Source organism: Sparus aurata, chromosome 23, assembly GCF_900880675.1.
Source record: "Sparus aurata chromosome 23, fSpaAur1.1, whole genome shotgun sequence".
In the NCBI taxonomy this organism is placed as follows: domain Eukaryota; kingdom Metazoa; phylum Chordata; class Actinopteri; order Spariformes; family Sparidae; genus Sparus; species Sparus aurata.
In genome coordinates this window covers 9794486-9819780 of record NC_044209.1, presented here as the reverse complement: position 1 = coordinate 9819780, position 25295 = coordinate 9794486, and the positions used below count along the sequence as shown (strand labels likewise).

Here is a 25295-nt window from a genome sequence, read left to right as displayed (position 1 = left end):
TGAGCTTAGAAAAAAGATTTGTTTTAAAGTGTTTGAAGATCGTCATGCTATGCCGCTATGCTAACACTTCCTGAGAGACATCAAACAGTAAAACACAGCCCAGTCGTCAGGATATAATGTTAGCCGTAAATGTTTCAGTGGGAAACTGGTATTTTATGCCAAACTAGGATTCTTTTATGATCCCTAACCAAGTAATTTTTGTGCCTAAACTTAACCCAAGCAAGAGGACAGCATTGTTACACACGAGACATACAATTCATCCTCAACAAGTGGAAAGTTGTACAGTTTTGATGATTTTTTTTTCTGCCATCTGGGTTGCAAAACAAGCGTAGAAATCTGAAAACAAAGTAAAGGCTTTGTTTCTAATGTGTGATGTTTTAAACAGTTTGTTTAAATGATATATTAGTCTATTTTATATTATATCTTATGTATGAATAACTGGTTTATTTGTTGAACCATTTATTGTGGTCTAACCTGTATTCACACATCATAAAGCAACAATGGACATTTTCCTCGCTTTCATTTAAAATGGATTAATTCTTTCCGTGCAAGACAGTAGAGGAAAATTAAGTTTTTACCTGAGCTGTTGTTCAACTCATATATACTACTGTGTCTTATACAACGCTGCATCATTGCTATATGTGTGATTGCAGTTTGATTGCTACAGGAAACAACTCCGGTGGAAACTACAGGATATTACTTGCCCTTTTAGAGTATTAGCTCCCAAATTTGCTTCTGCCACTACTGAAACACTGTTTTCAATAAAATAAATGAAAAAACAACACAAAATATGGAACCTAAATTATCAACACCTGCTAGACATTTTTCCTGCTCATATGAAAAGTTTTAACTTCATTTCCACTGCTGACCTCAAAGACTTTAATCGGTTTTACAAACTTTCCAGTATTTCTGCACATTAACGAGGGCTAGAAACAAGCAAATTTCTCACCGTCAACATGTTCCCATTGACAAGGAAAAAACAGCAGCACAGTAAACAAATCAGCTGAGACCCGAGAGCTTCTATCAAGGGGGACCCATAAATATTTCCTCACTGTTAATCTCACTGTTGAAACCTTCTGAAAAGCAGTCAAGCAATTGACTTTTTATTAGCCTGCTGTGAAATGATTGCCTGTGGTCACAGGAGCAGCCAGCATTAAAACATGAACACCTGTATTATATAATGCAATTCACAGTGGACTTGCAATAGTACTCATGTAAGAATAAAGCATTTCATTTTTTGTTTGTTTTTTTGATGCTTGTGTAAATTGCTCCAAACTGAAGGGACAAAATAACAGGAACACTAAATGGGAGCCGGTCTGGGCCGGGTCAACATATATCGACATCGCTACGATTGCTTTGGTACTTGGTCTCATGCCTGGTGTGTGACTCCATCATAGCAATGCCAATATATCATAGTATAACATCTAATTACTTAAAGGGGCACTCCAACAATTTTATATGTGAAGTCTGTTTGCTCGCCACGAGGAAAACAATTGTATAAGGTTTTCTTTCGCTCTCAAAATAAGACGCTTGTGTTACTGTATGAACTGGAGAATTTAAAATCTAAGTGCATTTCCAAAGCAGACACTTCAATTGAGATTTGCTATTCTATATCATACTGAAATTCTACAAAAGGTGTCATATCAGGTTCATATTATGTGTACATGTATGACCCGACCCTTATATCAGATGTAAACATCAAACCAGTGAATATTGTGGCAGACCAATGCCATTCAAACATATGCATGCGTGACACAAATGGATATTTTTAAGGAGACCTCTATCTGTCTATGTTTGGATCTTTGTGAGAGGTAGTCAGGACATCTTCACCAGGTCTTTTTAACGAGAACTTGGGAGGTCTCTAGCCGTGTTTGTGGTGACCAAAAAAACTTAGATTTTTGATTGGAGGTCGGGACATCTTCAGCTGTGTTTGTGGCAACTAAAAGAGGTATTTTAAGCCAAAACATGATTTTTTCTGAACTTTAACCAAGTGGTTTTTGTGCCTAAATCTAACCATACCATAAGCACAGCATTCTGAAACTTGAACATAAAAGAAAGTTCCAACATGAGTGCTTCGACATATCCATAGTTTGCAGAAACATACATTGCCAACGTGTATTTTGGTGATGAGGTTGGTTGCTTTAAAGGAAATAAAGGTCATAGTGTTTTTGGTGGGGGTTATGGCAGACGTATGCAGACGAGCCAGAGATGTGTTCAGTTTTTGTCTTTATAGGCGTAAAATCAATACATGAATTTCTGAAGTATCCAGCTCAGACAAAAGCAAACAAAGTAACTGACAAGGCAGGAACATGCTGCCCTTACAGTCATACAGTACAATCACATTTCTACCCAATGGAGTGCTCATTGATGCTGTTTAGAGGAAAGAGCAGTGTTGGTCTTTCAAATGCAGACTTCATGTTGCTGCACAGATGCATCAAAAATATCAAGTAGGAGGAATCCGAAATGAAATTGGTATTTATTTCCTCTTCCGTGACACTTCGAGCTGCACAGCGACTAGCAGTCATCTGCGCTTGTGCCGGGAAGCTCCCCTGGTGTGAATGTGGGAAACATCCTGCTCAGCAAAACCTCTCATGGATAAGGTTAACATCGGGACAGCGTTCGCTCGAAATTAGGCCCATGCTGAGAAGAAAAATGACGCTTTAATGATTTCCAAAGGGGAAATTGGTGCATTGACGGGCACGCAAGGACAATAAATACCCATAAACGCGTCGTCGACCTGAACGCTATGGACGGTATCTGCCACAGGAACACATGTGCTCCACTGACACACACTCTTTACATTTTCTGCTTGCTCGCCAATCCATTTCTCTCTCTCATCTCATCAATATCTGTCCGCTTCCATTCCAGTACTTCATTTGTCTTCCACTCTCCTCCCCTCCCCTCTCATTCTCAGCGGTAATAAAGCGAGCTGAAGCTGTCTCTCCCCTCCCACTCGCTCTGTGTCTCTTCCCCTCGTCCCCCTCCAGAATGTTTAGGAGCGCTATTGTTGAGTACTTGTTGTTCCCGACACCCTCCATCTCCCTGCAAACATCGTTTCTTTCTTTCTCTCCTCTTCTAATCCCGTCCGTCTTATCTTCTCAACTTTCTGTGTTTGACTCCAGCCGCCCTCCTGTTATCTCCTCCCTCCCCTCCTTCTTTGTCCTGTTTCGTGGCCACGAGCCTTTTATCGCCGCTTGTATCGCCTCCTCGCCCCTCACTCTTTCTTTTTCCTCTCAGTCCTCTGGTTCTGCCTCTCTTGCACTCTCTCAACTGGTCTCTCTCAACCATCTCAGCCTCTCACCCTTTGGCCAAATTTCTATTTTCCCCATCCTCTGTCTTTCTCTCTTTCTTTCTTTCTTTCTTCCCCCGTCAGTATTCTCAGCCCGTCCTCCCCCAAGTTTCTCTTCCCCCTCCCTGAGGAAGCTGTCACATAAACTACTTCAACTTAAAATATTAGCACTCTTACAAATGATACGAAGACATCAGAGTCAGCTATAAGCACACACACAAGAAACACACTCACGCGAAGCATTAAATGTTTGTACAATTTGCAATCAAGCAATCTACTACGCCGCGTAAGATAAAGGCCCGGCTAAATGCCTGAAAATGTGGAGAACACAAAGCAAATCTGCACCACTTAAGTATTGATTCAAACGCCGTGTAAATCCCGGATCAGAATAGCATCCACCCAGTCTTTATGCCGAGGGACATCTGGCTCTTTCATGATAAGGGTGGGTGCTCTAAGTGTTGACATCAAGCAAACTTCAAACAGCAAACACACTTCTGACGCAGATATAAGGCAGGATACGATGCAGCATGCTGCAGGCCCACACACAACAATGCACACAGAAGCACACCACGTTCCTTGTTTGGGCGCTTCTCCTTTCTCTCACTGTGTTTACTGTTATGCACCAAAGTTGAAAATACTACCTGATTCTGCTCTGCCGTCTTCGTTATGAAGAAATATATTTTTCAGATGCCGTCCCTTGCGAAAGCGTCGGGCGTGTTATGAGACGACAGGTTAAACACATTTTCTCTTTGAAATGTGTTGTTTCATGTCACTGCGTGCACTCACTGGATTTGAAACTAGGCCGCTTAAGCTGAGGTGATGTTCCTGAGCCACGTCCTCATCAATCTCTCAAGAGGGGTGTGAATACTTCAGAAAACCTCAAACTTAACATATTATATAATCTATTATAATTTACTTACAAGACATATGGAAGCCCATTTCTGCAGGTAAAGAAAAAAAAAAACATTCCCATGGTAAATCAGGTACCATAGGAAAAATCAATATAATGATTTTTTTTTTATCTCAAAATTCTGACTTTGTTCTCAGAATTCTGCTTTTTATCAAATAAAAATGACTGTTTATCTAATAATTATTACTTTCCTCTCATAATTTGGGCTTTTTATCCTATAATTATGATTTACCCTGGGGGGATTACTTTTGAAATTCAAGGCTTGGTTTTCGGTTTTTGACTGGTGGAAATGGGCTTCCATACAGATATGTTCAACCAGTATAAAAGCTGGCATTATGCTACAGTTAAAGGGGAAATTCCCAATAACCCCTTTAAGTAACCATCATTATAAATGCTAATTTTATAGTAAATTAAACTTTAGTTAAACCTTAGTTTGGTAACAGTAATATGCCATGTATTAAGCAAGTTTCAACTGATGTTTATAATACTTGAAGTGATTAAAAATTGTTTATAAATTCTTTATTGTTTGTTGTACAAATAACTATTAACTAAAGTTCAATTAACTATAAATGCACCATTTACTCATGATGGTTATCATAAAGTGTCACCAATTTGTTTACCAGAAATCACACTATTGGTTGCATTATGGGAAATGTAGGATATATTGTTTATGAAGCTTGACCAGTACTAGAGAGTAAAGGTCAGGATATCTCTGCCTCTGTTGGGTTACTATTTCTACCAGCCACACTTTATTATCTGGCATTGTTTCAAAGTCACTGTCTCAATGACCTGGATTAGGTAGAACAACAGGTGGCTTCTGAGCAGCTACTGTCCAGCGTGTACCTCGCCTCTTGCACAGTGCATGCTGGGATACTTCCCGATGTAGTCTGACACTGCAAAGTCACTACTTTGATCTTTGTATGAGTCATTTATGTCAAATTACATTGTGACTCTTAAAGCAATGTCCATTTCTCATTCTTTCAGTCTATGTTGTCACACTTTTGTCACCTCAGAACTGTTTTTCATCTCATATATATATGTTTTTACATTTTATGAAGTGTTATTCTTTGAACTGTATATTTATTGTTAATCAATTTCACGCAGCCTGCATCCACACGGCGCCCGTTGAGCCTCATTTCCAATTAAATGACTAAAAATATGGATTTTCCCTGTAATGCAAGACAGGATATGAGTTGAATAATGAATAAAAAAGCTGATGCACAGAGACGGTACAAAGCTCATAAACACAAATGATTCAGCAGAAGCCAGAAAATATCCGCCACAGAGGGGTTTTAATCCCGTGGGGTTCGGTGGAACTTCTGGAAAAGTCCAAAGAATCATCACCAGGCAGTCTGGCAGGCTTAAAGCACCACATGCTCAGCTTTGTCTCGACTGAGACTGGCCTAAATAATGCAGTGGAGGAAAACACAAAACACTACAAGCCACTCCTGGTATCCCCCAAAACTTGATTTTAGAGAGCTGATTTTACTGAGCCCGCTGACTGAGGACGAGGATGAATATGTGTGGTAATTGCTTCCAGTGGAGCCAGACATCCACCATGGCAGAATCTGTTCAGTCGGGCGCAATTAGGGATCATTCAGACGTTTATAGGAGAAACGATTAGCTTCTGAAAACTGCGCTGATATTCACGCAGTATAAACCTTCTCAGGGCTGAAACATGTAGCACTTGATCAGGCTGCGACAACTCAACACTGTCTTTATTAAGCTCTGCCCTCTAAATCTAAACAGACTTCAGCAGAAGAGAAAGATAAGGCTGCTAAAACGGCCCTAGCAAGTGCATTTTCTTTACTGTATGATGGGAGAAAGGATGGGAAGAGGGGAACTTCTCCTCTGACATTTAAGAGTATTTAAGATACATTGTTCTAGGGTATCAAAGGCACCAGAGGAAATCAGACAGTAGTGTTTGCCTGTGTCTGTCTGTGTGTGTATGAATGCATGTCAGTTTCCCCTTAAGCAATTAAATGGTGCAGAAGTCAAACACATCGGTATCTTTGAGCTCTTCGTGTAAGAAAAAGAAAAAACGGCATTTTATAAGTTGGAGGGCAAGATGATAGATTGTTTGAGGTAATTTATTGATTTGGTTAACAGTCAAGCTACCAGTTTGGTATGGCTGAGCATAGGCACAGCAATGCTTTGCGCTAACACTAGAATGCTAACAATGACAATTCTAATAAGGATGTAATTTTAATGTTAAGCAGGTGTAACTAAGAACATAATAAACCAGCTAATACTAGCTTGTCAGTGTGCTAACATTAGCTACGAAGCACTAAAAACAAAGCACAGCCGAGGAATCTTCAAAAAGTCAAAGAATCTTCCAAGTCAGTGGGATAAATTCTCAACGCACCATAAATGTCTGTGTAAAATTGAATGACCGTCATTGTGATTGCTGAGATATTTAAGTCTGGACCCGACAGACCAACAATATAATACCCAGATTTCCAGTGTTAGCATCGTTAAACATAGCATAACAGAAACTCTTAATGATATATAATTTACAGTAAATTGACAGATTTTTGGTTGCAGTACACTTAAACTAATGCAGTCTAAAAGGACATAATAATATTTATAGAGTGATCATTGAGTCTGTTTTTTTTCTGTTAAGGAGCTCTGTGTAACAATTTGTAGCAATTTACATGTATTAACCATGTTTTATTGGCCACATGTGAGTGGAGTGTTACGTGATGTAAAATATTAGACGTTCCCGGTCTCTCTCGGTACAAGCCTGTGAAGGATTTGTGGACGAAGTTGCGAACGCTGCTTGTGGATGTTTTTATGAAGAACTTGGGTTGGATTTTCTGCGTCAGTCTTGGCAGGATACTGGCATTCTAGGCAGGGCCGTTTCTTGCGATATGCGGGCTATGCAGGTGAAAAGGGCCTCTGCAGCACTAGGGGGCCCCTCGAGTTGCAAGTCCAGTCTCAATATCTGAGGAGTGACCCAATGGAAAAGGTGTGAAAAATACCTGGCACCTGTCGCGCTGATTGGCCAGATCTGCTCTCTACTGATTAGTCATATCTGGTGTCTACCGTGCCGCGTTGCTATGACGACCAGTGCTACCAAGCAAGGCATGGAAAGTTGCGCTGAGCCGCCGGTACTGGTCATTTACGGCATGGCATCAAAACGAAGGGATTCATCTGGTTCAGAAAAAAGAAAAACTAGATGGAAAAAAACACTCACAGGATAAAGGCAAGATTCGTTTTCATGATGTGGGATGGAGGTGGACCTTTAGCTATCTTAAGTGTTTGCTTTAGGAAAGTGCTAAAATAAAATGTATATGTCACATGTGAATGCCATAAGACTGACTGCAGTGACCCCCGTTTTGGTGAATTATAGCAGGTCCAGTTCGTTGGCATAACATTTGGGAGGGAGGGTGTGTTGTTAGGCAGATGTCTGTCATGTCTGCTGTATCCTCCAGCTGCTGTTCCATCATGGACTTCCTCTGCTGTTTAATATTTGCCACGTAACATTACTTTAGGATTATTTTATTGTGTCCTCAGTTTATAGGTCTCTAATGTGAAGTGTGCTAAACAACACTAATACATATTAGGCCTATTGTGGATTATTATGAACTATTGTGGCAGTGGATTATTGCTGGATTGATTGGATTATTGTTAACTCTACTGAGTTAGTTGCGTCTTTCTTTACCACATTTATTAGAATGTTCATTGCGACAATATAATTTCAACAAGTGTGCCTGCATTCCTATAGTTCAGTTATGTTTTGGATGTATTACTTTGTCAAATTAAAGTCCTTTTAAAGTAAACTATACTATATATGACCGTTAGATCTGCCCACAGAATATAGCTTAAGACTATATCATCAGGTAGGCACAAGTAGTCCACTTTGTAATACCTGTGAAGTATACACAAAAATATTCCTTCAGTATCACAAAGTGCTCATCAGTCATTTATCTTCGTTTTATAACTCTAACAAGTACAATGTGTTGAAACTTTTTAAAGTGACAACATTGAAAGTGGGTGCAAGTTTAAGTTTAAAAATATTTTAAAATTTAAAATAAACATTTTTGAGGAACACTGCATTGGTTTCATGTATTGACCTATAGAGGATCCCCATTGTTTACTTTGTATTATCACTTTCTATTAGTTCAACTTGCTTCGGTGGGTCAACTTAAGATTTTAATTTGAGAGGTTTTCACTACTCTAGCTTGTTTTCCTCTTAAAATGTAATAGATTGTTGCATCTGTGTGGATCACCTAAAAGGGTTAGCAATCTATCCATCATAGTTTGACAAAATAGGGGGCTCCAAACAGCATCTTGCATAGAGCCCCCAAAAAGACAGAAATGACCCTGGTTCTAGGCACCCGCTGAAGGCATTATTACAACAAAGGGGTCTGGACAGTGGATAAAAGGAACTGCCTACTTAAAAAATGTTTAACATACATTTTAAAAATATATAAAAAATATTTTTTAAAATACACACAATGTTAGATATACTTTTCTTGTCAGTACATGACTAACCAATTGTGATTGCAATCTGATCTGTTTACCAAATATCAAAATGTTTTTTAGAGGGGCCCAAAAAAATACAGTCTGTCTTGAGTAAACTGTCCATTTAATACGGCCCAGGCAACACTCTCCGCTACACTACCAGAGTGCGACAGTAGCTAACATTGAGAAATGGTCTCCGCTCACATAAATGAATGACCCTGAGGTTCCAAAGAGCCCCTTTAAACGGCTTCATTAGAAAATTGGACTTATGAGAGCAAATGCAAGCATCCTGTTTTCCTGGAACAAATAATCTGAAACATTTCAAATTGTCTCAGGGAAATGTAATCCATTCCCTCTAATGTTGCTGCGAATGTGCCCTTGAACACTGTTCTGCCACAGCAAACACTCCAGTGGAGCAGCTCAGCTAAAGGCTCACTTTACGAGCTCATGTAAGCACTTATTGTTTTGTTGTTATGACATGACAGAAAATTCAAAAGGGAGATTAAAGAGTCCGGCATGATTAAGTCATTCCCTCACTTCCTCGCTGGTTTGCTCGCTCACTCGGCTGCGTTAAAAAATCTTTAACTGTAATGTCAATTGAGCGAGTGGGTTGTGTGATGGAATTTAATTTGCAAGTATTAAGGAAACACACGTCCTTTTTGTGTGTGCTGGTCGGAAAAAAACCCCAAACACTTCATGTCACGCAACTCTGGAGGAGAGGGGAAGGCAAATTTTTATTTCAAGGTCAAATTGCCTCAAACACAGTGAAACCAAATCACTACGCTCTTGTACTGTACAATTTGTGCCTGGCGCTGATTGTGTAACAAAATGTGCACTATTGTTTTTCAATTGTCAGAAAGTGTTTCGTGCTAAAAATAAAGTGAGAAAAACACCCCACGGTCGTGTAATAAGACATTCAGTATTGTTCCGCACACAACGGCAAACAAACACACAGCGGCGCGCACAAACACATTTACTCCCCTGGGTCTATAACACAGCATTTTGTGGCTGAATCACTCTTCACTGTCACAGCAGGTTAGTTTATATTACACGGCCCCCCCACGGATGATTCCAGGGCCCTCTAACCTCGCATGGGCCTCAGCGTGGAGATGCAAGCCTGCTGTTTTCAAGCAGCGCTGCTGTATAATTGTGTGTGAAGCTGCTTGCCACCTACAGTTGCGCCAGCCGACCAACCTACACAAACAGAAAAAACACTGATCATGCTCGCAACACACAGCCAGTGTCCTACCTACATTGTGTGCCTAGAGGGAGTTAATTGATGCCACACAGTGAGTGACTCACCCTTTAATTCTCATGGGTGGTAATTTAGAGAGGTTACAGTGGGTGGGAATTGTGTGTGTGTGTGTGTGTGTGTGTGTGTGTGTGTGTGTGTGTGTGTGTGTGTGTGTGGTTACCAATGATTTTACAAAAAAAAATCTGGGACAGTCAAAGGGAAATTCAACATAAGTGCATTTGAGTTTATGACCATGCGGGGGCTTTTTTTTCTCACTATGTTTCACAATTAATTGGAAATGTGAGACCCCGAATCACAAAAGCAAAATCAAACAGTCTTCTTCATTACGGCCTTTTGACCAAGTGATCTGATTTTCCAGGGACCTATTCAAAATTAAAGGCTGCGCTTGAGAGATTTGTTTTCATGTTTACGATTTAGTCGGGTGTTTCATACAGCGAGGAGCCGCTCTGTCCGATTGTCATGTAAATTAAGTTGAAGTTCATATTTATTGTTGCCTCCTTCTTTTGAGCCGGAATTTTTAAACGAAGCCTTTGTCAGCGAGAGGAGAAGGCAGGCGGATATGTAGCATGGTGTGTGTTTATCTGTCTCTCCATCAGTCCCTCCTTCTCTTTGTCTCGCGGTGCTATGAAATGACGGAGCCAACACTTGAAGTCTCTCTTCATCAGTAATTCACTGCACTTCATCAGAGGAAGGCAACACACACGCTTAGGCAAACACACACACACACACACGAGGCCAGATAGATAGTAGGCTAAACGGACACTGTAGTGGCACAAGTGGTGGCGTGCATTATCTCAGAGGGGGTCTGATACACTAGCCCCTCTGACACAACAACACTGGCGTACTCGCCGGTGTGTGCGCACGTGCACGCGGCGGACATGCAGATATGCTGTGGCTGCCAGATAGTGCACCCTTGTAGGCTTGGTACAGAGCCTGGATCTGTCTCCCACCCTGCTGTACTCCTATTAGAGCTGACAGCTGCCAAATAATGTCCCTTGGCATGGCTGACTGCCTGCTATGCCAGGGTCTGTTTGTGCTCATGCATAGTTTCTCATCTTCTTGCATGTGTGTGTTCGCATGTTTGTAACCCTATAGTAAGAGCTTCATTTCAAAAACACTGCATTAAAATTGTACCAGTCACCTTCTACAAAAAAAATAGGTCATTTAACATTAAGGCTAAATGATTATTTCAATATTGTATCAAAATAAACTTCTTCTTCTATCCTTTCTGCTATTGTTGATTGTTTGACAGGTTAATCCAATATTCATTCCGTCTGCTGTGAAGTGTTAATTACAGTCAAAGCTTAGAAAATAAAAAGTTTTATTTAAACAAATCAGGCTTCACTGAGTGACAGCTGGGCATGTAACAGCCTGCAATCCCAGTGGACCTGTCAACGAAAACCATGATAAAAAATGTTTTTTAAACTTTCCAAAAAACAATTAAGGTGGACTAATGGAGAAATATGTTTTTACAGTTTTTTATGAAAAGTCTTATTAAACAACCTTCACTCATCTGTAGACCCACACAGATAGCATCCTCTACTGTCCAGAGCAATCTCCTATTCAGAAGTAGTTGCATTAACATTTTGTCTCTGCTGGTAATTTTAGAAAATATCACGTTTAACAGGCAGAAAAAAAAAACTGATTTATTCCAACATGTACATATGATTGCACTTATACTGGCTGCAACCAAACAACTACAATGACATTTTTATAAAGGTAAGCTAACGTGAAGGTAACAGTGTGTTGGGTTAAGGGTGGATGTTAATGTTACTAATAAATGTTATTTATTGTGATGTTATCAGAAATTAGTGCAGTATTAACACCAGCTAAATCTTCCTCTGGAAGGAGTTACCATGTCTAGAAAGTGAAGCCAGGTGCCTGCAACCTGCATTCTTGCCAATGGCCAGCAGGGGCGTTTTCACTGGTTTAAATCAAGTCAAATTGCATTTAAGCCTATGAGAAAATTAGCCCACTTCTCACACAAACTATTACCGCTGTAAACAGTGTTCAGATGAGTTTATGGTCTTTATCGCTAGTTTCACTTCAACACAGCGTGATTTTCTTTTGGAAAATGATGGTACAGTTAGGGTAGCTGCTAACTGCTGCTAACAGTCAGCAGCAGTTAGCAGTTACGCTGGAGATTTGCTTCCCCCTTATTGTTTTGAAACTGACTGGCTGACAATAAAGGTGCACCTTTAAATGGGACCATCATTTTCCAAATGAAAATCACGCTGTGTTGAAATGCCAATAGTGCTTGAGATAATACACTCATCTGAACACTGTTAACAGAGGTAATAGTTCAACTGAGAAGTGGGCTCTAGATAGATAGAGTTTGCAAGCCGGGGCAGGGTAGGTGTGAACGCAATCGGCACAGGAGCTTTAGATCAGGGTGGGTCAGGGCTAGCTGGTAAGCATGCAACTAATATGTGAGCAGTATATGTCTTTGTAACAAGATACACAATTCTTATTCACATTCTGTTGATGATTTTAGTTGATTTTGGAGTGTTTTAAACTAATATTCTTACATGTTAGACCTTTAAACCAAAAAAGATGATAAATCATTGTATGCTTTAGTATATTGCTATCACAGTGCATCATCCGTTTCTTGCACAGCTCCACCCTTTCAAACAAAGACAGTGACGAGCGTAGTCCACAAACCATTTGATAAAATGTGTTTAATTTTCCTTGACGAATATGAATAATGTGTGACCAAAAACAAGTTTGATCAAAATGAATCAATATTATGTCCTCAGGGACTCAAAACTTTCTATAAAAAGGCTGTTTTCACTTCAATGTCCATCATGCCTGATAAAGAGAAGCCTAAATTATCCTCACTTTATGTTGTCAGTTATTAGTGCAGCTCTCATCTCCATTTCAACATCTCTGACAAAGTGACGGAAGTGACGATGAGGATTCTTGGTGGGGTTTGATTCACAAGTTCTTGCTTCATTGATTTAATGCACCAGTGCGCCCCGCCCGGGCAGAGCAGTAAAACAGTCATAAAACGAACAAATTCAAAGGCAGCATGCTGGGAGCTGCGTGAACCAGTCGCTGGCAGGATCTCAGTGCCGAGGCCGTGGCGCTGCTAACGATGATGTCACAGAAAATACCATATGTCAACCTCTGAGTCACCGCCTGCACTCATTATTTTTGGGCCCGTCTTTATTTTAGAAACAACAAAACACATGCGCACATACACACACACACACACACACACAGAGATTAGTTCTCCTCAAGGGATTTGTTCATCAGTGTGACGCACACATAAACCCACGCATGAACACACACACGGACACACATGCACACACATTGTCAGCAGCGCATTTATTATCGTGAGCGGCCTTTGACATTATTGATAACATATAGGTCCTCAGTATGCTTTGATCTTCCCATCATCCATCTTTACATTGAGATAGACAGGATAGTATTGATCTGTGTAAACAAATATCTATCAGTGTCTAAACGGCAACTCATTGGGAGAGCTCGTAGAAGAAGTCATTATAGATCTACATCAAATAGAACATATACAGTAGATGTTTTTGCAACTTAACAACTCTATCATTATTTAGACCAGCGTTATTTTCTTTATAATAATTACTCAAGAGTTTTGACTTGCACGTATGCGCTGCAGCTACTTTTATTTTCCTTAGTCGAGCCTTTTGTAGTTTCTGCCATTTGCTCCAGCCGGTGGGGTCAGCAGCCCGACCATCCATCCATTAGACGTGGACATCGAGATCAATTCACCGCTTTGTGCCTTTTATAGATGCCCCCAACACACAACCTGTAAATGTCATGTACTGTAAATATGTCATGGTCAGAGGCAGCATTGATGAATTAGCAATAGCACGGCACTCTATCTCCTGTGCACAGAGACAGACTGTTCGCGGTGTGTGAACTGGGGAGTTAAGTGACCTTGGATTACAACCGCAGGCACGGACACATGGCGCTGGCATGGCCAGTATGATGGTCATTCAACCCTGGGAGTGCTTTGCTCGGTTCAGGAAGGTGAGACACATACACACACAGATGCGTACAACTGAAGAAAAACAAAAAACAGGATGCACGGATGAGCGGTGGATCTTAACTCTAGCTCATTTTGGGTGCCGTTTATGTGAGCACTGGGATGTGGCAGCTCTGCGTCTCCCCAGATGGGTGCTATTTGTGGCTAAGGGGATACAGCTGGTCAGCCAGCAATGTGAACTATCAAGTGACACGCAAACAGCTTGATTAGACACTCTGGGACGGCTGATACACAAGAACACATATACAGATCCTCGTTTCAGGTTTTTGCATCGTTATAGTGTCACATCAGGTCAGATTTATGATTCAATAACCATTTATGGGCCTTTTGTTGTTGTTGTTTTTGAACAGCACCGCTCACTTTAAGAATATTGTTCCTAATCAATACTGAGCAGAAGACTCTCTTAAAATCCACATGAACTTCCACATTTTGGGAAATATGCTTGTGCCTCAGACACCCCGAGGTTACCAGAGGAAACTATTGAAAGTGACAGCACATGACCAAGAAATACTATATGACCCTCCATAAAACCACAATGTGTTGGATTAAACAATTTTGTTTCAGTCTTAAGACTAAGATGAGCTAACAGCCCTCTGGAGAGAATGACTTTATTGAACAAAAAAAATTTTCAATCTGCGATGATTGGTATTTTTCTCCATTTGGGGGCAGCAGAAACGAGAACTGAACAAAACACTGACATATTATTACTGACTGATACTACTTTTTTGTATCTTGATCTTGTTGTGGAAAACTTGCTAGCAGACAGACAGCTGCCACCATCCGATCTGAATAGTGCATGGAACTCGTTAGGTAGGTCTACGGCAACAACCTCTAGGACAAACCACACGCAGAACTGCATTAAAACATGTTGCTGTTGGTGAACGTTAGTTTGTGATACTGCTTAAACCTGCTGACTTGTTTGATTTAATGAGGATTTTGGACAGCGGTGTGTTGTTCCCGTCACAGCATATTTTTCAGTTTTCCATCTCGCACCACGATCCAACATGATCTTCACCAAATGTACTCAAATACATACTAATCTTGAAACACTATTTGAGTTCTTTGTGTGTGTTGCTGCACCTGACAGCCCACGATGGCGATGGCGCTCTTGCAAATGCGCTACTAAGATCGGGCTGCCTTTCACATCGGGCTGTAACAGTAGCAACATTAACATTCATTTGCAGTCATGTTTGTAGCACCATCTGTTTAATATATGTTCAGTTTAATGTACCTGTTCCTTTAAAGCAACATTATGTAACTTGTTTACCTTAAAATAACAGTTTCAAGGTCAGGTTGATGGTACATTTTTTTGTTACAGACTTGTGATTCGTATTTATGACAGTGGTGTTTCACAAAAAGCTACCTTCTTTATATTGCTTTAAGCTCTGTTTTGGTCTCCACCAACTCCCAAGGGAACTATCTGGCTTTTTAGCAGCAAAATGACCCACTATGTTCACAAGCCAGTTTCTAACTCTGTGCGTCTGCCGTTTGTGTTAGCTGTTAGTGGCCCTGACACCCCAGCGTGTTGCTTTATATCTCTTGATGCCTTGAAACTCCCAAGACCGACTTCCCCCTCATCTGATCACTGTAGCTGTGTTGCTCGCACAGTTTAGACAAAACATCTCACTGCTAAGCTGTTTGACGCAGTACAATAAATTTGATGCAATGCAATGTAACGCAACGGAAAAGCAACAGTACAAAAAGGCCTCGCAATGCAGCGCAACAGAAGTGGGAGCCAGGAGTCAACCTGTGTTTAGCTCATAACACACGCTCACTCATGCACAGACAGTCCCTTCACACTGCATCCAACTCAAAGTTCAACCTTGTACACACACATCAAAGCCGTGCGCAATATGGAGTTTGTCAGAGGGTTTACAGGCACACACACACACACACACACACACGCACGCACGTACACTGAGTGCAAGGACACCCTGACAATGCGGTATAATATACTAATGGAGAAGCAAGTCTCACAGCCAATTCCTGTTCCTCATTTGTCATGAAATCAAACACACCCACACACGCACGCACACGTGTACAATAAGTCTGATCTTGGCCTCACATGAGTGAGTGTCTAGCTACAGGGTGGGTCACATCAATGACTCTAATCTATCAACCTGTCCAACTTGACTTCTAATTCCATCCACACAGTCTCTCTCTCTCTCTCCATTGCTCTCTCTACTGCCAGTCTGCTCGTGCTCTGTCTTCGTCGTCAGCATCATCTTTTATACATCAATTATTCCTCAGAAGTCTTCAAGTGGTCCATCTCACTGGTGTCATTTCACTTTTGATCTCTGCATGCACTCAACCTCTGAAACCATTTTTCTCTCTCTCTTTACATTGCCGGTTTGTCTTGTATATTTCCTGCCACCCCTCACTCAGGCAGATACCATTTTCAATAATTTAAGAAAACACACAAAACTGTTTCAAACATTTGAGTCCAAAGGACATGAAGGAAACAAAAAAATGTACTTTGAAGAGATGTTTGCTGAACGTTTTGTGGCCTGTTTTCATTTTCTACACTTTTTCTTCTATGTCCACAGCTTGAGATTCACAGCCTCCCGTTATCCTGGGGATGGTAGAAAACTAAATGATATAAATAAAACAGCTATCCCATTTGAATTAAATTCAAAGCTGTGGTTAAACCATCTGGAGTACAGGGATAGTTGTGGGCTCTTTGGAAAGGTTACAGTTGGATATGTTTTTGGGTATGTTACCTCAAACAGTCAGAGCTTCTGGCAGTTATGTATAGGAGTTTTAACACACTGAAACATTTATTATTTTTCTCGCATTAATTCTTTAACGCAAAAATAAGCCTGCAGATGACCGACAACTGCCCCTGATAGTTGGAAAATGTTCACTGAGAATTTTGTGTTTCTAAGAAAATATATCCAGGCACCTTTAAAAAAAAAAAGAAGAAAATGCAGTTTTGTGACCTTAAAACACCCCTGCTTGACAGTAAAAGAAGCCTAAACTCATCAAAAACAAATAGAGAGTGGGTGTCCTGTGTGTGCAATCACTCGTTGGCTGTTGCAGGCTCCAGGGTGGTCACAGAAGGACATATCTGGTTAAATGAGTCTCTGGCTGGATTAAAGCATTTAAAAACATACACAATCACAGTTTGATGCTATTTTGTCGGCATTTATGCATGGAATACTGTGATTTGATGAAGGGAAAGACCAAGATGCATTATTGGTGAGCTGCTGGAACTTGGTAAAAGTTAGTTTGTCTGTTTTGTTGGTTAGCTTGTTTCACTGATTGTTCCTGCCTGATGTGGTTGTATGTTGAAATGATTTGCATGACTTTAAATAATCTAAGCTAACAATATATGACATGAACACCCACTTAAACTGAGGAATTGTGTACATCACCTAGCCACGGTTGCATTTTCACACGAAGGAGTTGGACGGAAAGGTAACGGCTGAGCAGCCGAACTGTGGTTTTCTTTGTGAAAGGCCCGGGAGGGATTTTCGGCAAAACAGTCCGAAGGATGTGACGTCTTGCACCTTCTCAAGTGCCTCGGATCGGTGATTCTCTCCGCTCTGCTAAAAACAGAGCGACAGTGGCTAATGTAAGTTTAGAAATGGAGTCTGCTAACATCAACAACTGATGACCAACTCACAGCACAACAAAGGAGCTCCACAGATCCCCTTAAATATTCAGCTGACAGTTACACTTTCATGTTAACGCTCTTCAAAGATGTGGTGAATGATAATCTATTGAGAACGGAAAAAAAAAGAGAAATCATGTCAAAAATTCAATAACATTCCCATGTCCACATACTGACAAGCAGCCATTCCAGGGGGAAGTGGAGAGAAAAGGAAAGACATGCAGAGAGGGAGGGATAGATTAATGGGGTGATGGTATGAAAAATTAACTCGCTCAGTTCACTCTTTTGATAAAATGCCAATTAACCAATCTCTTTCACCAGTTAATCTCAATCCCTTCCTTTCCCAAGCTTTCTCTTTTGCTCGGATCCACCCTCTCTCTCGCCTCGCCGCCGTACCTCGGCCTGTTTTCCTCTCTCGCCCGCCTGTTTCTCTTTTTAATGGCTCTGTAACTCTGACGACTACCCCCCACCCCCCACCCCCGTCCCTCTATTTCTCAAACTCCTTTTATGTCCATCCCTCTTTCTTCATCTCCCACACTCTTCCATTCTCTTCGAGGTTTTTTTTTTTTTTTGTGCCCATCGGTCGCCCCTTATCTCCGCTGCCTCCCGACTGCCTCTTCCCCTCTCTCTCTCTGTTACGTGTGCTGTTTAGCTGCGCTTAGCTTCACCTGTCAGCTTGGATCAGGGCTGTGGAGCAGCAACATGACAAACTGCCCTCTGATTCACTTACACGCACGCAGACACACACGTAGAAGCGCACACACGTAGAAGCGCACACACGTAGAAGCGCACACACTTGTAGCGTCGTCTTCTCAGAAAAAGCCCCCCCCCCCCCCCAACACACCACTCCTCTGTCTCTTCCTCATCCTCGCTGTCTTTCACTGGCTTATTTCTTCGTGTTGATGCCTAAGCTTGTAGTTACACAAAGGCCTGTCTCTGTGCAAACATCTTTAAAGATATACAGTACGGCGCATGTGCTTTTTGCCAACTGGTCGACTAATCTTTGATAAGATGTGAGAACAGATGCCAACGTGTGTTCTTGGATTGTGTGTGTGTGCACGCAATAAAGGTGACAGTAGGTGACCAGAAACAACATCTATCACATGTATAGCTTCATAGTGAAATGTGGCTGATTTTGCATGTTTGTGTGAGGATGTGTGAAGCAATTTTTAAAAATCATACCATAACAAGTTGCTGCCTGAACGCAGTGTAAATCTAAATGCTGTTTTAACTGTATGTAGACATTAGAGCATGGTTACCCAACCCAAGTCCATCAGGACTTGTTGGGACCCGATGCACCAGGGTGGGTTCGGTTTGGACAAAAAGTTAATATGATGGGTTGCTTCACTTGATGCTGTGCTTACTTTAGGGCAAATAAAGTGTAAAAACAAACACATGTAGTGTAAACATACGCAAAAAATGTGTAAAAAAATATCTAAATGTAGTGAAAAATAACTAATCGTAAGGAAAAAATAAAGAAATGTAGTGTAAAAATACATAAATATAGTGTTAAAAAATGCAGTGTTAAAATAAATTCAAAATTGTGTTAAAACATTTTTGTGTAAAAATAAATGAATATAATTATGAATATAAATAAACTGAGGTGCTCAGTTGGTGAAGCGTTCACTCAGCAGCGGTTGGTCGGCCACAGAGAGTAGGTGGTTCTCACATGACATACGTTTGTTAACGTTACTGATAATGGTCATGGCCGAACCAACAGAGAAAAGACTGGTAACAGCGGACGATGAAGCGTTTCGCTTTCAAAAGGTGGTGTTATGGAGGCGTGGCAAAGCTGCCGACGGACAACTCACTGACTCCACACAGGCAACACTGGATGTTGGGAAGCGGGGAGGTCAAAAAAGTACACCTGCAATTGCCGCCTCTGGATATGTTTGAGATTGCCACTTTAAATCTTAAGCACAGTGGATGAATATGTGTTGGCAAGTCTGTTAATACACAGACTATAAATAAGACTATAAACAGCAAGTGTTGCCCTTTTAACATGTGCAGTGGGCAGCTATGTGTGTGGTGTATTTAAGTAAACACATGCATGCATGGTGTCCTGGGGCCTCAGAGGCATGGAGGTCATCCTCCACTGCGGGCTGATCTGTGAAGCTCACTGTAAATAGTCAACATACACATTTTCATGTACATAGTGAAATATATTTCAAGTATTTTTTTGGATGGTTCATGAAGACACAAACATTAGTGAACTAAAAAAGTATTTGCTTTCCGCGCACGTGCAGTGGAGCTGCTTTGCGTGATTTAAAAGTCCGCCGCACAGATGCCTTAAAAAGAAATTGTTAATTAAAGAATCACTCATTTTCTCCTTTCCCCTGCCTCCCTCGTTATCTCATCTGTTCCTTCCCGCGGTCCACATTATGGTCCGCAAAATGTTTCTCAAGTCTTTAAAATCCAATCCAAATTCAATTATTAACTTTGGGTTTTTATTTTTCTCAATATTCAAATGGACTACGTGCGAAACGTCCCCGGCATAAACAAACCCTCTCAGGGAAAAAAAAAAAAATGCAGACGCACACGTAGGGGGAAAGAGCATTGATTGGGAGGCAGAGAGGAAGAAAAGCAGGTCCATAAATCCACTTAATGGCTGCGGATATTAGCATGAACTGAGCTGCTGGGACAGACCTCACTTAGAGGAAAGGGAGAGGTGGAGATGGATGGAGGAAAACAGACTGACAGACTTGAAGGGAACAGTGGAGAGTGGTTTGTTGTATGTTGAGTGGTGCGTGCGTGTGTGTATGTGTAGATTAATGCCTGTACACATATCCGTGATGGTATGGGGGAACGCACACACACAGGCGGCGGTCTCTGCATACAAACGAGGACCGACTGCGCTGACTTCACTGTTACTGTTGTACACAGTAGAAACATACACGATCTGTGTCCAAGTCCAAATCTTTAATAATGTAATAGTAATATAGCCTAATAAAAATGACAAAATGGGAAAAACATGTGTGCATGTAGTCCTAATTAAACGTGCTCTGTAGAATATTTTTTAAATAAACAATGCTTAAAAGTATAATTACCAAAACACACCGTGTGTTTCCTTGATGCTTGATAACGCCTGTCAAGGGGACCAAATGACATTTAGTGGAAGAAAAGAAGAAGAAGAAGAAGAAAAATAATACCAAGATGATGTGAGAAAAGAGACGGTTGGATAGATGAGTGAGTTGGACGGACTTAAGCACAGATTCTGATTGGTCAGGTTTTGGAGAAAAAAAAATATCATACTCTCGCACTACTACGTGAACACAAACCAGGATTTCAACATCGATATCTAGGTAATATACAATTAAGACCTTTTTTTGCTCTCTTTTCAACCATCTTGAATGTGGTTGCAACATCGATGTGTCATAAAACACAAGCTTGTGTCATTATTTTGATAAGTTGTTCATTTGTAGGTTAAAAGTGAGATAAGATGATAGAGATTAATGTGAAGGTATTTTTCCAAAGTCATGTAAGCACTAGCAGGTGAAGTCTGGTCGAGACAAAGAAAGTATTTAACTTTTCATATAAAATGTCATAAATATGGAACTATATAGTCAGTGGACTGCTAACAAAACCCTCCAGGACATCGCAATTGGAGCACTTATGTACATTAACGCAAATGTTAAAACATTTTTATTTTTAGCATTCTAACCAGTAACCAGCCATTTCTTATTCACCTAATGGTACACCCTCAGGAATACACTCAAACGCCCCCGGAAGTGTTTAAACTGCATCTACATGTGGGCGGGTCTATTTCTATCTTTGTGTGTACAGCTACAGGTGCATGTCAGATGCACCTGTGATACCCATGTAATCTTGCGCTGAATACCACAATACAAGTGCACAGTTAATGTGATGGTAGACTACAAATCCCAGCGTCGTCCTGCCGTAACAACACTTTCTTCCTGTGCAGTGTGATGGAGGCTGCTGGCTGCTCTGCTTTCTAGAGAGCTCTCAGAAGTGTTGGAGGGCTGTCAACAGGGCGGAGGTGCCTTTTGAAAAACATTTTCTTTTTCTTAAAGCATCTTCTACTGCCGCAGATTCGGAAGAAAAGAAGAGGGTTCGCAAAAGAGACAAGTGAGCGAGCAAAAGACAGGGAGGGAGCTGACAGCTCATAGCACTGTCGCTATAGAAGCCATCTCAGTTTGCACAGAAGGATGTCAGAAAACCTGGTGATAATGTTCAACCAGAGACCGGCCAATCGATACTGACTTTAAAGGAGCACTACGTAGTTATGGGGGAAGACATCAGAAGAGAAATATCTTAATTGACTGATTTTCATTATGCCTAAACAAACTAAATAAACAATTGATCTTTGTTTTCATGACTGAATAAACCGAACAAACAAACTGACCTGAACACAGTTTCATACTGGTTAACTTTGTTTATATTTGGTGGACCCTGAGAACAGCTTGTTTATTCAGCTATGGAAATAAACAACATTTTGTATTAATACCTCATGAATATTGTCAATATTGAAATTCTTAGTTTGAATTTCATCTCCAAAACTACACATTGCCCCTTTAACATACATTCTACACATTTTTCTCCCTATGTTTCATTTGATTATAATTGAATAATTTCTGCTGTACCTGAATCTTTTTTCAGTCAGACTGCCGGATTTTTCCATGCTCTGCCTTTTCTACTTTTCTACTGACATCTCCCCAGACTCTTTTCGACGACATTCAAAATTTACAGATATCTATTAATTGTCAACTCTGGATTTTTACATGGAGGAAGCAAGGGATTGTTGTTTTTTTTTAAGAAAGTTGTCGCCCATAAATATATCTTGACGATGTGAGGCATTACCAACAGCTGAAACAACTGTTGTTGTTGGAGAACCTGTGTGGCTCCCCTCCAAAAAACTTGCTATTGATTGCTGGCTGAGATGCCGGCAGCAACAAGTGTTTGTCTTTACATGCAGCGGTTTTGCTACACTGTCTGACTTTGAAGGGGTACTATGTAGTTTTGTAGAAGTATTTCAAGCTAAAAAAAAAAAAACAAAGTCATATTCACGATAATAATGAGGTAATAATACAAACTCAGAAATATGTATTTTTTCCATAACTGAGTCAACAAGCTGTTCTCAAAGGAAAATTGGACACTGTTTGAAGCTAGAAAGGTGGCAGGGTCCGCCACATATAAACAAAGTGAAACAGTATGAAACTATGTTGTCCTTTAAGGTCAGTTCTTTTAATCCGTTTATTCAGTCATGAAAAATCAGTCAATGAAGATCTGTCTCTTCTGATTAAAACTGCCTTACCTATAACTACGTATTGCACCTTTAAACGTGAGTTACTCGTCATTCCCTTCTATCTCTCTTATTGTCCTGCCTCTCTCTGCAGTCGCTTGCCGAATCAAGTCAAAAATGCCACAGGGTTGCTCAATATTTAAACGTCCACATGGCAGACGTTGTGGCTGTATGAGGTGTTTACCGCTCGTATTTCCAACCGAGAACAGCCAACATCTGGTTTGCTGTCAACTTGCCTTTCTGCCAAGATACGTATGCAGCATATAGAGCGAATGCCCCCCCCCCCCCCCCCCCCCCCCCCCCCAACCTGCGCTCTCCAAAGATTTATCACAGTCATTTGTACAAAAGTAGGGGAGGAAAGGGAGCATGTGGCTGGAATGTCAATGTCCCTGTACGTTCCACAGTGGTTCACACTGATAAACACGTCGAATGGAGGTGAGAAGAAAAGATTGATAACTGAATGAAGAAGAGAATGTGTAGAGGAGGTGCAAGAGAAGTGAGGTAGAAGGAGAAAAGAAGGTTAAAGAGGAGGAAGTGAGAGGAGAAGAAGTGTTTGCGGGTGCAGAAATTAGGCAAGGTGAAACAAAACAACGCGCCGCATTCTATCGAGACACCTCTACATTGCTTTCACTCATAAACTGCAGAATCCGGCGCTCTGTTTTCTTCTGTTCGTGAAGAATACGTCCTGTGAACAGACAGCGTTGTATTCGTGGTGAAAACAAAATGCTGGGATGGGTGCATCTTTCATCGTTCTCATCTTGCTATGTGTTTGCATCGGCGTAGAAAGAAAATTACAGAGAGATTCCATAAAGAAAACAATGATCCGGCTGGCTGCAAAACACTGCGGAGGATATGCTGCTCGAGTGCAGACTCAGGTAATTGTCCCCTCTGCGTTGTCATCCACTATTTGACAGTCTGCGTGAAATCTGTCGGGGCAGACGTTTGCAAATAAGGATTTGGAATGACCTGTAAATTGGCTCTCAAATTTAAAGGACAAGTTCACCCCAAAATGAAATTCCAGAAATGTTTTTGTGGACTCTGAAACTTCACCTGACTTTCCACTGGCCGGCAATACAGTCTGCCTCGAGTGATACGTCCATATATGGTGCCTATTTCAGATCAATATCTGAGGAAGACAATGTTACTATATTTTCTTTTAGATGACAACACGGTCAGGACTGTTGGAGATGATCCTGAGTTGAAAGATATTTAGTTTTAATGTCCTATGTTGAAGTCTGTGAAGATTTTTAATCATCCCGGTCAGGGTGACAAGAAAACACTCAGACGGGTCATTTTCAGAGACGAAGTTGACCTATTTTAAAATTTAGACCAGAAGCTTCTTAGCGAATGTCATAAAATGTGCATTTCCTCATCAGTTTAAAGTCTCATGTTTCACTGAATAATCGATGTTGTCAGCTCACAACTTGTCAGAAGGAAAATGTACCTTAAAAACAACACTTATTCAGCCACATACTGGTGATAAAGCACCTTCACCTTCTCTCTTGAATTCGGATAAAGGTACAGCCAGAAATTGTTGCAGTCTGACAACCGCGGACTGCAGTTAATTTAGAGAAAATATCCTTATCAACATTTATTCAACGACTAAATCCACCAGAAACAGAACCCATCTTCGTATTTTTGTCTTTATATTTGCTCTCCGTGTTTTCCGTCTGAAGCTTCTTTTTCTGTTCCCCCCCCAAACTCTCTCGCTCTCCTCTTTTGTCCCGTCTTATGTAACCGTGTTTCTGTGCCTTCATGCTCCACTTTCGCAGGGAGCCTAACGACTCTGTATGGTTAAACATCGCAGCTGAGCACTTGGAGACAGGGATGGGCGTATTGGTTATGAGGACTCACAGTAACGGTTGTTTTTTGTTCCTTCGCTAGGGACAAAGCAAGAGTGAGAGGCGCACATGGAGTGACTTTGTTTCCTGGAGCGATGGCTGAACTCCAAAGTGCTTGTTTCACATCAGCCACTGAACAGTCTTAACATTAAGGGCTCTTTCGTAGCCATTGTACCTGAGTGGATGTTCTTCAGCGTGGTCACGACTGCCAGCCTCCCCCTAATCACAGCAGAGACTGTCCTTGGTTGTATAATGGATTGGTGGTTACATTACACACATTGGTGCTTTGTACTTAACTTGCAGTAAATGGAAATGTATTAGCCTATTGTGAATGAGTTCTTGGTAATCACAACAGTTGTCACTGTGGACAATAAGAAAATGCCATATTACTTAAAGTAAATTAATTGATTTATGGCCACTTGGGGGCAGCACAACAAGTTGTAAACTATAACAAGGAGTAGAGTTGCCGTATCATCATCACTGACATTGTATTACCTTATATAATTAATGTGTTGAACGTATAAACAAACAGTCACCTGTTTAGAAATCCAGCAAACATGGGGCAACAATAGTATTAGCTAGTTGCTAACTTTGTTCTTCTTCTTGTGCTTACCAGGCTACAGTCTATGTGACCAG

At 40.9% G+C, this 25295-nt stretch overlaps 1 protein-coding gene across 5 annotated transcripts in view; it reads right to left on the bottom strand.

The window, feature by feature from the left end:
- LOC115575431 (protein shisa-8) overlaps positions 1-25295 on the bottom strand; it is a 111125-nt gene that overhangs the window by 63786 nt on the left and 22044 nt on the right. For 2 of the 5 annotated variants that reach the window (XM_030407497.1, XM_030407499.1), the window contains exon 3: positions 17320-17493. The exons of 2 other annotated variants lie outside the window; for them this stretch is intronic. In XM_030407497.1, coding sequence (XP_030263357.1) covers positions 17320-17493 — 174 coding nt within the window. The remainder of the gene's footprint in view (positions 1-17319; positions 17494-25295) is intronic. One more of the 5 variants, XM_030407498.1, reaches the window with a different exon arrangement.